The 14,558-nt window shown below is 41.8% G+C and overlaps 1 protein-coding gene across 5 annotated transcripts in view; it reads left to right on the top strand.

Annotated features, from left to right (window-relative positions):
- DOCK1 (dedicator of cytokinesis 1) overlaps window positions 1–14,558 on the top strand; it is a 513,270-nt gene that overhangs the window by 46,206 nt on the left and 452,506 nt on the right. For 4 of the 5 annotated variants that reach the window (XM_058189019.1, XM_058189020.1, XM_058189022.1 and 1 more), the window contains one exon: window positions 4,690–4,773. In XM_058189019.1, coding sequence (XP_058045002.1) covers window positions 4,690–4,773 — 84 coding nt within the window. Of the gene's footprint in view, window positions 1–1,054; window positions 1,076–4,689; window positions 4,774–14,558 lie in introns of those variants that run through there. The other variant, XM_058189023.1, reaches the window with a different exon arrangement.

Genomic DNA, 14,558 nt, shown 5'->3' with positions numbered 1-14,558 from the left:
TGCATTGTGCTGAAAATAATAATATTAGAATTAGAAATAGCAGAGTCTAGGTTGAAAATGGAACATTTCTGCCAACTTCCAAATACTATGGACAGTATAGTGTATAGAACTTCTTATGTATTATCATTTAGGAAAGTATAGAACCCTTGGATACATAATCAAAAATCGCAACATTCTGCAGTGCTTCAGTATAGTCCCTAGGGATAGGCAGCAGAGAAGTTTTTTGACCAGCAATACGTTATTGACTAATGTACATCCTTAAAAACTGTGCAGTATTATCATTTTCTAGAATTACTGTATAAAATAGTGTATCTTCCTGACATTTCCTGTTAGCTAAATTAGCTTTGTGAAGTCTAGCACCTTCTAAATGTGTTGGACTTCATCTTCCATAATCTCTAACCAAAAGGAACAAGCCAGGATAATTGAGAATTGCAGGACATGATTCAACACAACAAAAAAGGGACCAAGTTGAACAAAGGTAGGCTAGATTGTCCTCTGCATTATATTTTTGTTTGTTTCAACATATTTAACTGTATAGTAGGTCTTTGGTTTTTGTGATGTCTTTTAAATATTATATTTTGAAAAAAATGTTTTTCAAAGTTTGCTGATATATTAATGTGAAATCTTGTACATGCCTTATCAAAAGTTGGCCCCAAGGAATTCAATAGGACTGGCTTTGAGATAAACTTGTATTTGGAATAACTACTTTTAATTCAGAGTACTGTGAAGCAAGTAATGGCTTCTCCAGAGAAGGCATGTATAGAATGAAATTCTATTAAGACAGTTCTGTTACAATATGCATGTAATGAGGAAGTGACTCAGTTGAAAATACATCTGTAGCAATTTTGTGCTTCTCTAAAAATGATCTAAGAAGAGAGAATTTTTGTTTTAAAGGGAGAAAGCACCATTTCAAATGTTAATTTAAAGCTGTGTTGGCAGGCCACACTTTTCATGATTTTGTGAGAAGATAAGAAAGAGGAATTGAAGAGAATGACTGGAGAAAATGCTGACGTAGCTTTTTAAAAAAGCCATTAAGAAAATGAAGATGAATGCTGTCAAAAACTATCCATAGAAGGTTTTTATCTTCTGAATATTTTGTATTCATTGTATATACCTTTGAAGTTGTTTTTCCAAGAAGCAGACTTTTATGCTTTGTTTATTCTCATTTTTCTTAGATAACCTGTTTATTTAAAAAATACTACAAATGTGTTTATATTAGAGAGAATTAAGGCTTGATAATGGGTTGTGTCTCACTTCAGAAGCCAATTGGTTGGTATATGTGATCACTATTGGATATAGAAGTAGCCTTCCATACCAAAATTTCTTCCAGACAAGGTAGAAAGAGAAGGTTGGAGCCAAATGACCCTACCTATTATTGAGGATGATGAACCAGTACTGGATAATTATCAAAAAGTTAATCAAAATTTTAGAAGTTCTTTGATAACCATATAAAGACACATGGCCATCAACCATGAAACCTGCAAACTTAAGCACGATTAGCATAGAATGTCAGCATGTACATTGGATTTTAAATATTTGCCAGAAATATGGGATGGAAAGCTTTGTCTCTGACCAATTTAGAGAAGCATTTGGTGATGAGCAAATTAATTTGGTGAAACAAATCACCCTAGATAATTTGGAAAAAATTCCAGTGTTGCCAGGGTTAGGGGAATCCATCTTTGGGAATTAGTCATAAATTGCTTCATTCAACACTGCTTGAACAATCCTTGAATAAGTTGTCGTAAATTGGGATCTACCTGTACTGACTACCTGGTCTAGGTAGAGATGCTAGTAGGATATTGTTTCTCCTATCTAGTTTGACACAACTTGCAGGTGTAGGGGTTGGATGTTGAGAGTCCTACTTGCCTGGCCTGGAGTTGAAATAAATAATTGGTTATCATTACTGATGATTCTGAACCACATGCTGTTGGATGACCTCACTCAACAGTTTTGTGTAGATGTTGAATGGAGAAGAGAGAGACCGAGAGAGAGAACCCCATGGCAGTCCACAGAGCAGAGATCTAGGGTATCTCTTGAGGATAGGCCCTCAAACTGACTGAAACTGGTCCCAAAGTAATTTAATCAAGTTATTGTGATTAATCTCTAGTAATAGTCATCTTCCCTACAGTGTACATTCTGTAGTTCTTTCCTAACGAAAACTGGCATCCAGAAGTACAGAATAGAATACAGAATAACAGTTGGAAGGGGCCTTGTAGGTCATCTAGTCCAACGTCCTCCTCAAGCAGGAGGCCCTATACAATTTCTGACAATTGGCTGTCTAGTCTCTTCTTGAAAGCTTCCAGTGATGAAGCACCCACAACATGTCAAGGCAAGCTGTTCCATTGGTTGATTGTTCTCACTGTCAGAAAATTTCTCCTTATTCCTAGGTTGAATCTCTCCATGATCAGTTTCAAAATATTGATATGATAATTTCAAGCTTAAAATATTACAGATTTTGATGTTTTGAACATAGTTGCTTTGTACAAAAAAGTAGACCCATTAAGCATTCAATAGAACTGTACAGAGAGATACCTGCATAAACATAATCTAGAATCTCAGTCAAATATGTCTGTTTATACTGACTCATTTATTATTCAATATTTTATGTTGGAGTCTACAAGTCACATTGAAGCATTATACTGTCAGTTTTGTTATGGATGTGTGATAGATATAAAAGTTATTTATTTATATTGTACCAATTTATACATCTTTCAGCTTTTTCTTAGCACTTCTATAATTTAAAAAAATCCTACAATCATAGAGAATTGTTGTTGTTGCTGTTGTTGTAATTATTAATTCTTACTTCTACAATTTAGCCTAGAATCAGTCAGTCATAAAGGTGACTGTTGATTATTGATCTAGGACATGTCAAATTTTTCAGCTTTCGATTTCCAAATGTTAGGGTGCTAACGTTGTGACATGCCTTGGGAATTGTAAAGATATTTTGGTTACTTTAATATAATTTAGATGTGTTTGGTAAGTAACTACATAAATATTGTAACTTTTTCACATTTTGTTTGTTTCATATAGGCCTAATGAACACCTGCCCTGAGAAACAGTAATTTTCACAATATCATGATGTATGATCTTAGTTGAGAACAAGCTAAACTGCAATCCCCTAGCCTTGCTTTATATTGATCAGCTGTCCATTGTTGCCTGGATTTAATTTCAATTTCATCATGCTGATCCAGCCTGTTAGATAATTTGGGCAGCATTCAAGATCATCTGGTTCTTACTTGGAATTAAGTGACAAGGATTTAGCATTCTGATGAGACATATTAGTAACATTCTCAAATCTAATGGCTCCCCCCCCTCAATTTTTTAAAAGATGAAACTAGGTAAAGAACAAGAAGGAGCCCTCTGTGTCAATGCTACTACCATAAATTCTTTGAGAGTGGCATTTTTCTTGAAAGTGGGAATAATCCTCGTGTCTGAATGCTAGGAATATATATGCACACATAAGCTTCTAGCAGTAAAGTAATCCAAATCAAATATAACTGAATGAGCCTCAAATGAAGGAAAGTGTAGAGGGAGAGATGTTCCAGATTACCAAGGTCCATTTTGTAGTTACTAGATTAATTTCTATTACATACTTTTCATACATTGTTTTCAGTGAAAGTATTAACAAAAATTGATACTTTCTAGTGGAAATACATATCTGTTTCACGAATGAAGGCAAATATACGTACCTCAGGAGTAAATCTCTGGTCCAGGTGACCGACCCAAATTCGATCTCACATATCTATTTACCTGATACTTGATAGAACTTATTTTTGTATAAATAGAATAGAATAGAATAGAATAGAATTTTTATTGGCCAAGTGTGATTGGACACACAAGGAATTTGTCTTGGTGCATATGCTGTCAGTGTACATAAAAGAAAAGATACGTTCATCAAGCTACAACATTTACAACACAATTGATGGTCAATATATCAATATAAATCATAAGGATTGCCATATATATTAAACATATATAATATATATTATAATATATAATAATATATATTATATATTAAACATATATAAGAGTCACTGTTAGTATATTAGGCTGAATTCATCTATACAAAATGTTAAGCTTGATATACTGTCAGTATATCTCCTCTCTGAAATGTGTCCAGCTGGACTGTGTGTATGACACCAGCCAAGATCTCAGGGCAGGAGGGGCACGGCAGCAGTCATTTGGGAATCTCTGTTAATCTTCAGTAATGCTGCTCCACAAATCGTTGGTGTGAAATCCTGTTTTTGAAGCTATGCTGCTGCTGGAGGCCAGCTCAGGATTGGTTGTGGACTTCAATTTGCCATCTCTAGGGTGAATCTTGGAAACAGCTAGAGAGTTCATGACTACCATGGTGGCCATGGGCCTATTTCACATTATCTGCTAAGTGTGCTCTGGGCAGTGCAACCACAGCATTACCCAGGACGGATACGTACAACTTCATTATACTTTGCTTTTGTTAAACTTCGTTTTACGAAGTTGTTTAGGTAGTGAAATGGGCAGTATATAAATTCAATAAATAAATGTTTAAGGGACTTTGATTTGGTTAAAGTGCTTTCAACCATGTCAGCAAAATAATGACTATAAAGTATGTGTGTGTGTGTCTAAAGGTTTTGCTCATTTGGTGTTTTTCTTTCTGGCATTTTTTAAAATGCTAAAATAATGACCATTTTTTCTTCTTTTTCCTTTTAGCATTCTATAATTATGATGCCCGGGGTCCAGATGAGCTGTCACTACAAATAGGAGACACCATGCACATACTGGAAACACATGAAGGCAAGTGGAATAAATGTTTCTTTCCTAATCATTATTCTCGCAATCATTATTATTAGCATTTTGGCTTAGTGTGTCTTGCTATTTTGGAAAACCAGTTCTATTTTGAGACGTAATGAAATATTGAAACATTTAAATAGGCACTAAAATTAACAGTCACTACACATTAAACAGGCATGTTATAATAGATGAATAACCTTTGTGGGATGCAAATGTCTTTTTTTCTTTTTCTGGAAAAAAACCCCAAGGTTAATGTTTGTGTACCTTAATTTGTATGGATCTCTGGTGGTATCTGTTAAGGAGTTAGAAAGGTGATAGATGTTCTTGGTACCCTTGCAGATAATAAATAAAATCCATCTTAAATGCTGAAAATATAAAAGATACTTATCTTCTAAATTACTTATATTCCTTTGTAAAAAAAAATCTAGCAATGCTTTTACATGGTGATCAGCTATTTCAGAAATAACCTTTTATATGCATTTTCTTCATCATAAATTAAAGCAGCAGGAATCTTTACTATTGTGAGATCTTTAATTAATGAAATGTATACAGAGCCCTTTCCATTTTGTTTTCTTAGCAGCTCTGTGAAATCAGTTAAGGTGAAAGTGATTTGCCAAATTAAAATCTCCATTTTTGAATAGGGATTTGTACCCAGGAATTTTCAGTACAGTAAGATAGGAGGCAATCATTCTTTCTCTTGCATCCGGCTGTGCTTGCCTACCTTTGAATGCATTATGTTTTCAGTCTCCTTGAATCTACAAATACAATGCTGCACTCCTTTAACAATGTTATCAATTCTCTCCTACTACCCTACTACCCCTTCCCAGTAAGCTCTTGCTGTAATTATTTTCTTTCTCATCAATATATACATTTGCTTGCTCTTCCTTTACTCCTTTTTCTCTAACTTTTAGACATAAATGGAAGATGTTTCCACTGATACAGTACAGGGGCGGGTTTCAAAACTGTTGCTACCAGTTCACTCATGGGCATGCACAGAAGTGTCCGGGTGGGTGGGCAGAGCCTCCCACCACTGCCACTACTAGTTCGCCTGATCCGGGGCAAATAGGTAGCAACCCACCACTGCTACAGTACTGTGTAAGCTATGAAAAACTGCTTGCTTATAATATACATAGTAATGTGTCTTTTCAGTGGCAAATTATATGTATTTCCACTTTCATTTAATATTTTTTTTTCTAAAGGTCAAGCTTCATTGTTGGATAATGATAGTTGTGGGTGGCAGCATAAATTAGATTCTGAATGATGTTTTACACTTGGATTCTATGTTATTCTAATGGTCTTATAGTAATAGCATTTAGATTTATATACTGCTTCACAGTACTTTTACAGCCCTCTCTAAGTGGTTTACAGAGTCAGCATATTGCCCCCAACAATCTGGGTCCTCATTTTACCAATCTTGGAAGGATGGAAGGATGTGTCAACTTTTAGGTGCATAAGCGGACCTATGCAACTCTGTTTTAATTTAATTATTTCTTTATACTATTTAAAAAGTACAATAAGAGAAAAATATTTTGTGTTTTAGCTCAACTCATGACTTTGTGGATATGACATGTCATATGTTTTTTTTTAAATAGTGTGGCAGTGTTTTGCCATTACCTTATATATTTTCAACTTCTCATTCTAGCTTATAGGCCCAGTATTTCTTGATGTATCCTATTCTACTTGTATTCTGATCTAACCTGGCTTTTTGAAATTAGCTAGATAAACTTTGGGTGAATGAACTACTTGGGTTTAGAAGTCATACTCAGAATTCCCTTCCTCTCTATTTTAAGAGAGACAAGTAGATTGTGCATTAATCTAAAAAAAGCTGAATGCAGAATTAAGCTCAAATCAGGCTGTTAAAGTACAGAAAAGTTTTTAGTTTTATAGAAGTTGTCAAATATCAACTGTTTTAAGATAGCACTGTGCAATCTTAATGTCTGAACTTCTCTAAAGCAAAGAAGTTGTTTGCTATTATGAACCATGATGGGCAGTGGTTAGAATGCAGTATTGTAGACTCACTCTGCTCACAGCCAGGAGTTTCATCCTGACCAGCTCAAGGTTGACTCAGCCTTCCAACCTTCCGAGCACTACAAAGCGGTATATAAGTCTAATTCTCCCTGTCGGGGAAAACGGCCGTCAGGACTGGGTATTTTCTCCTGGTTGCTGATTGGACCGAGTCTTTTAATTTGTTGTTTGTTGTCCCCGCCTCCTCCCATTTCCCTCCAGCTTTTTCGACTCGGTTGGCTACGGACCGAACGTGTTTGCGTTTTCCTCAGGCTTGATATTCAAGCTTTGGGGCTCGCAGGGTTGTTTGTTCTTTCATTTTGGCGCCCTTTGGGCAGTTATTCTTTATTTTATTTTTATTTTTTTCCTCCCTTCCTTAAAATTTTTATTTTTATTTTTATTTTTATTTTTTTTTACAATTTATTGGCGTGGCTCAACGGGAGCAGAGGGCAAGCTCCCTAGCCCGCGGAGGGCTTCATCGGCAATTTCGTCGCTTGGAGGGCCGTGGAAAGTGCTCACGGGCGGGTCCCCGACGCGCTTAAAGCCGCAAGAGCCGAAAAGAAATCGGAGAGGCTCTCGGGCGGTTCCACGCAGCACCCCAGACCGGCGGCTCTCTCTCTCTCTCTCTCTCCCTCCTCGGCCTCACTCCCCCTCGCACTACAAGGCTCAGAACTTTACAGGCCTGCCTAACTCCGCCAGGCGAGCGGCTCGTCCGCCCTTGCATTGGGCAGCTCCTTTTTTGGCGCTAGAAGCGCGCGAGGGGGATAGAAGCAGATCGTCAGGCCGGGGCCTTCGCATCTTCAAGCAAGCGGCGGTCAGCAGAACTGATTCCCAGAGTAACGAGCTCGGCCCAGGGAGAGAAATAACAAAATAAAAATAAAGGAGAGAGAGCCTTTCTTACGCCTCCCGCTTGAAGCGCAGCAATCGCCAGCTAGACAGCGGGGCGTTGTCGGCCTAGAACTACAGCAGTCCCAGCGAAACCGTGAGTAGGCCGCAGCGGCCATAATTTTGGCGGGAAAACATTCCAAAATGGCGGACGCCATTGATATTCAGGCAGACCGGCCTGTTTCACCTCAGGAGGATGCAGGACAGGATTCTCCGGGGGAGGGCCCCTCTTCAGTATCCCAGGCTTCCCCACCCAGGGGTCGGAAGGCACTTCGCACCAAGGCCAGCAAGGGGGCGAGGGCAGAGGAGAGGCGCCATAAGGCTCTAGAAAAAGTTTTTTCTAAGGCCTCCAAGAGGGCTTATAGGTCCCCTTCACCAAAGGGGAGGGAAAAGCATAACAGGGCGGGCCTCCCTACTCTCCCAGCTCCAGATCCATTTTCCCAGCCAATGCAGGGGTCTGGTTCCTGGTCCCCTGACAGGGATTCCCCCTTGCCCATGGGCCAAGCTGGATCAACTCCGTTGTTCCGCACTCTTTCCGAGCTGGAGCTCCAAAGTTATACGGAGGTCCCTCCGGCCCAACCAGCAGGTGTAAGTCAAGAAGTCGGGCCTCCCGTGCAACTCACAGAAGCCAGGTTGCCACAGATGCCAGTGTTTCAACTGCCTGAATCCTTTGGATTAATGATTCGGCAGGCCATACGTCAAGAGTTAGCTCACTCCCTTCACCGAGAGGCGGCTCCATCTTCCTCGGCCAAGTCCCACAGTGGGAAAAAACGGGGCGATACTCCTAGTTCGGCACCCACCAGAGCCAGTCCTCAAAGGGAAAAATCCATTGAGGAAGGTAGTCTGGCCTCGGTGTCAGAGGAAGAAGATGCAGGAGACAATTTGTCAGAGGATGAGGGCTTGGGGCCGGATCAGCCGTCATTTGTGGGGCTTTTTAAACCACACCTGTTCCGTTCCCTTCTGTTCAAAGCCCTGGCAACCACTGGCCTTGGGGGCAGTGCGGCTCCCTCAGCAGATCCTCTAGCCCTACCTAGTACTTCTACTAACTTGTTCGTGGAACCCACGGTGCCAGCAGAGACTATCCCGGCACCTAAGATGTTCGTGGACGTTGTCCAACGGCAGTGGTCCCATCCAAGTTCGGGCTCTAACCCTAATGCCACGGACAAAAAATTTTATAATTGTGCGCCAGACCTTGAAAACATATTGCAGGTGCCCACGGTGGACGCCCCAATAGTGGCCCTAACAACATCCTCCCATGTCACGGGTCCCGAGAACGAGGCCCTTCGCCCTGAGGACAAGAGAGCGGACCAATCCTTGGTCAAATCCCATCAAGCTTCAGCTTGGGCCGTCAGGTCATCCATCGCATCTTCATTTTTTAATAGAGCAGCTATTATGTGGCTCAAACAGCATCAGAGCCGGTTACCAACATCAGATGTGAGGGCTCATCAGGACCTTAACAAGGTAATTGCAGCCTTAGAATTCTCCGCGGATTCGACACTGAACGCGGCCCGCTTTTCAGCCAAGTCTATCGGATCTACGGTCACATCCCGCAGGCTCCTATGGCTACGCCACTGGCGGGCTGACACCAGAAATAAATGGCGCCTAGCTTCCTCCCCCTACGCAGGCTCGCACTTGTTCGGTGCCTCCTTAGATCCAATCCTGGTGGAAACCAAGGACAAGAAGAAAGTGTTACCATCTTTATCCCGACGGGGGGATCTACGACAACAGCCCTATTTTCGTCCCTCGCCCTCCCAGGCTTCTTCCTCTTCTTCTTCCTTTCGTGCCCAGGAATTCGGAGGGTCGGGATTTCGTCGGCAAAGATTTCCACCGTTCAGAGGCAGCTCCCAGCGGAACGATCAGGTTAGAACAGGGGCCAAATTCACTACCCGTAAACCATTCCGGGGGGGACGAGGCAAACCGTACAACCGTTTCAAGTAACCTTCCATCAGATCTTCCCATTGGAGGCCGGCTGGCTTATTTCTCATCCCAATGGGACTCGTCTACTTCGGACAGGTGGGTCCGGGATACAATTCGACACGGACTGGCCTTAGAATTCCTCTCCACTCCCCCGACGGTTTTCGTTCCCTGCCCGGTTGCCTTCCGGAGCATTAGTGCTTCCCTCGTGGAATCTGCGGTCTCCCATTTGCTGTCTATCCGGGCTATTCAGAGGGTCCCCTTGGACCAACAGAAACAGGGTTTCTATTCTAGACTCTTTGTGGTAAGCAAACCGTCGGGTGGCTGGAGGGCTATTCTAGACCTTAAAGCCCTAAATAAATTTATTGTATACCATCGCTTCAAAATGCACTCTTTACGTTCCATCCTGGAGTGCATTAGGCAGGGGGACTTCATGGCCTCCATTGATTTAACGGAAGCCTATTTGCATATTCCCATTAGACGAGATCACCGTAGGTTCCTCAGGTTTTGCTTCAATGGCTCTCACTATCAATACAGGGCCCTACCCTTCGGGTTATCATCGGCCCCCAGGGTCTTCACCAAAGTCATGGCGGCGCTTATTGCCTACATTCGGGGCATTCCTGTTAGGCTTCAAGCTTACCTAGATGATATTCTCATTCTGTCTACATCTAAGGAACAGGCAAATAGGGATATCTCTCTAACCATTGAAGCATTGCAATCTCACGGGTTCTCGATCAACTGGGATAAGAGTCATCTTATCCCTTCTACCTCCATTGTTCATTTGGGTGCACAAATTGATTCACAAAGCTCGAGGGTTTTCCTGTCAGCTGAACGTCAGGTTAGCTTAGCCGAGTTGGCCAGCACAGCTAGGATCTCGCGGTCGGTTTCCTTAGAACAACTGTCCCAGCTCCTAGGGAAAATGGTGTCATCATACGATATTGTCCCGTGGTCTCGCCTCCACAGTCGGCCTCTTCAATGGTTCCTCTTGCCACATCAGAGGAAACGGTGCAGTTCTTCCAGGCGACGGGTGAGTCTTCCACGGGAGGTAGCCGACTCGTTGGCTTGGTGGACTCCAGAGGTGGTAGCCAGGGGCTCGGTCTTCAGGGACCCAGTGAGGGACGTGATTACCACCGATGCCAGTCTGTCGGGCTGGGGAGCACATCTCGAGCAACACCTAGCCCAGGGCACGTGGTCCCACGCGGAAGTCAGTCATGGCATCAACTTTCTGGAGCTCCTTGGCATCCGTCTGGCACTTCTGGCATTCAAGGATCTTATCCGCGACAGGAATGTCCTCGTTCTCACGGACAACATGACGGCGAAAGCGCATATAAACAGGTGGGGTGGCACTCACTCTCGCAGGTTGATGACAGAGACTCTCTCCCTCGGTCGTTGGGCCGAGTCCCACCTGCGGTCGTTGAAGGCAGAACATATCGCGGGGACGGACAATTGCAAAGCGGACTCCCTCAGCCGTCAGACTATCAGCCAGGGAGAATGGGCCTTGTCCCCAGCGAATTTCCGCGAGTTATCGTCCCGTTTCGGGCTTCCCCTAGTGGACTTGTTCTCCTCCGAAACGAACAATCAAGTGCCTCGGTTTTTTTCGAGGTTCCCCTCGCGTGGAGCGGAGTCAGTGGATGCTCTCCGCAGCAGCTGGCCTCGGGGCCTCCTATATGCCTTCCCACCGATTCCACTGATTCCCAGGGTAATAAGGAAGCTCCTCACGGAGAAGGCAGAGTTAATCTTGGTCGCCCCCTTTTGGCCCAGGAGACCCTGGTTTGCGGATCTAATGACTCTCTCAATCCGGGAACCATGGAGAATCCCGGACGACCGGGTGTCACTCAGCCAGGGACCAATCCAACATCCCGAACCGCAGTGGCTACGCTTAGCCGTGTGGAGATTGAGCGGAGCATCTTAACTAAGGCAAGGGTTCCTCCTCAGGCCGTTCCCACCATGCTGGCCTCTCGCCGAGACTCTACCAAAAGAATTTATGAGGCCACGTGGCGCACGTTTGATAGTTGGTGTTCATCTCAAAATTTAGTATCCTCCATGGCTTCAGTACTAGACATTCTGGCCTTTCTCCAGCGAGGTCTCGATTCCGGGCTGGCGACCAATACTCTCAAGAGGCAGATAGCGGCACTTTCCTCAGTACTTCGATGTGGTTCTCTTTTACCCCTGTCAAAAGAGCCTCTCATTCAACAGTTTCTCCGGGGGGCTACTAATGTCAATCCGCCCGTGGTCCACCGTTTTCCATCTTGGAGGTTAAACGCGGTGCTCAACGCTCTGACGAAGACGCCGTTTGAACCACTCAGAGATTCCTCTCTTCGCTTTCTGTCGCTGAAAGTCGCCTTTCTGATAGCCATCACCTCGGCCCGCAGGATTTCGGAATTGTCGGCCCTGTCAATTCGTCAGGACCTCTGTTCTTTCTTCAACGATAAGGTGGTTCTACGTCTGGATCCTACTTTCCTACCAAAAGTGAACTCTCAATTCCATAGGGCACAAGAAGTGGTGTTGCCTAATTTCTGCCCAAATCCCAAGCACCATTTGGAAAAAGTGTGGCATACTCTGGACGTACGGAGGGCATTGAAGATTTACATTGATCGGACATCAACCTTCCGCAAAACAGAGGCCCTTTTCGTATCGTTCCAACCACTTTCGCTGGGTCAGAAGGTGACCAAATCGGTTCTGGCTAGATGGATCAGGGCGGCCATCGCCACAGCATATGAAAGTCAATCTCTGCCGGTGCCGCGTAATATTACGGCACATTCGACCAGAAGCGCGGCTTCTTCTGCCGCTTGAGCGCCAGGCATCAATCGATGAGATCTGCAGAGCGGCGACGTGGTCCACTCCCTCTTCGCTCGCTCGCACTATAAGGTGGATTCCTACGCCGGCTGACGCGGCGTTTGGCAGGCGTGTCCTGCAAACGGTTTTGTCTCATCAACAATGACAGACCGCCTTCAACCCTCCCGGTAAGACATTGGGCTTTGGTATGTCCCAGTCCTGACGGCCGTTTTCCCCGACAGGGAGAAGGGAACGTTGTCTTACCTGGACGTCCCCTCTTTGAGAGGGAAAAGCGGCCGTCAGCCCCACCCAAGGCGACTGTCTAATTGGGGTTAAGGGGTGGGAGGGCACTAATTCTCTCTCATTACAGTTCACCACGACGGTCGGATCCTCGCCGAAAAAGCTGGAGGGAAATGGGAGGAGGCGGGGACAACAAACAACAAATTAAAAGACTCGGTCCAATCAGCAACCAGGAGAAAATACCCAGTCCTGACGGCCGTTTTCCCCTCTCTAAGAAGGGACGTTCAGGTAAGACAACGTTCCCTTCTATTCTTAAGGTCTGCTTGAGGATTTAATTTTCTGAGTATTGTCTCTATAACATTAAAGTAGTATATTCTATTTTCTGAAAAAGTATTACTCTTTTGGACTGGCTTTGGGATGCTATATGTATTTTACATTATTTGCAGAATTATTCACTTTTCAATTTAGGTGGAGCTTTAAAGTTAAATTTGCCAATCTGATAAAACACTTGCAATTCATTTCTTTGTAATTCATGCCTACATGTTAGCATAACATAAAATAAATGCCAAATGCATTAGTCAAGAAGAAGAAATGACTGTTTTCTAAATAAACTTTTACTATTCATTAAACAACTTTAAATGGCCATCCAACTAATACACAATTACTTTAGGTGGCATATAGCAGTAAAAACCACAACTGAAAATGTACACATTTAAAATGTAATGATATTTATTATTTCACGAGGATTTTGAATTCAAGTAATAAACATTACTAATTTTAATAGTTTATTTAGGAAACAGCCATTTATGCATCTTTTTTTTCAGATCGAGTACTAGAAATGTTCATTTAATCTAGAGAAATAATGCAGCTTTTGTTGAAGCTGAACTGTATATTATCTGATCTAAGTGATGCTTGAATATTATTTGTCAGACGGGGTTGATAGTTGATAAAATATGATAGAGTAATTTGATAGTAATGGATCTACTGATTGGTAATTTTTGGAGAATCTTAATCTTATTTAATAATTCTAGCTAACATTAATGTTTTTAATTATGTAATATTTTTCTCTTTATTGATTAGTTAATAAAATATTTGTAAGTCAACTTTAATATATGGTATTTAATCAAGATGATAAACTTATTCACAATAATACTTTCCTATCTTGAAAGGACAATCCATGCATGCAGGTTTTTTTAATGTCAGCTGTGGTATCAACTGATAATTAAGGAATGTCTTTTTTAATATTTTTGGTATGGTTTTGCTTCCTGCATAACTAAATATTAACTGATAGCTAAATATTTAGAAATATTTAAATATGCTTAAAGCAGGAAAATTACAACCATTAATTTTGGTTAGTTATGCTTTTGAAGATCTCGGCACTTGAGAAAATGTTCGTGCTAAAGGTTTGTCCCAGTTGAATACATTAAGAATTATTTTAAATGATATTTAGTGAAATTATGAATTACATGGTTCTGTGAGGCCTATACATATTTTAATGTTGAAGGGATGAATTATTTTAGTAATTTAGCTTGATGAGATTTAACTGGTTGTATGTCAGTCATTTATATATGGATTTAAACACTTGAAAAAATGGAATCATAATCTCAATATGGAAGTTACATCACAGACTATGGTTAAATCATGACGTCCTTCTTAAAAAAATCATCTGTATGCAAAATTGAAATTGATACTGGTTTGTAACATGTAGTAAAGTAGTTATTTGCCATAATAAATTATTTATCCTTTAATAAAGGTAAGTAATTTAGTTACTTGCTTCAGTCAGTGGTTGGATATAGTTGATTCATATATAGAATTCCCATTTATAATGCACATCTGAGTTTCTGGAATCGATTAATTTATATAGGTACATATAATAGAGACTATGTCTCAGGTTTTTTTTTTTGTGTGTGTGATACATTATTTTGTGTGAAATAAGAGGAAGGCAGTCTAGGGCTGTGAGAAAATATATT

Source organism: Ahaetulla prasina, chromosome 6, assembly GCF_028640845.1.
Source record: "Ahaetulla prasina isolate Xishuangbanna chromosome 6, ASM2864084v1, whole genome shotgun sequence".
NCBI classification, from domain to species: Eukaryota; Metazoa; Chordata; class Lepidosauria; order Squamata; family Colubridae; genus Ahaetulla; species Ahaetulla prasina.
This window is presented reverse-complemented; position numbering and strand designations above follow the sequence as displayed.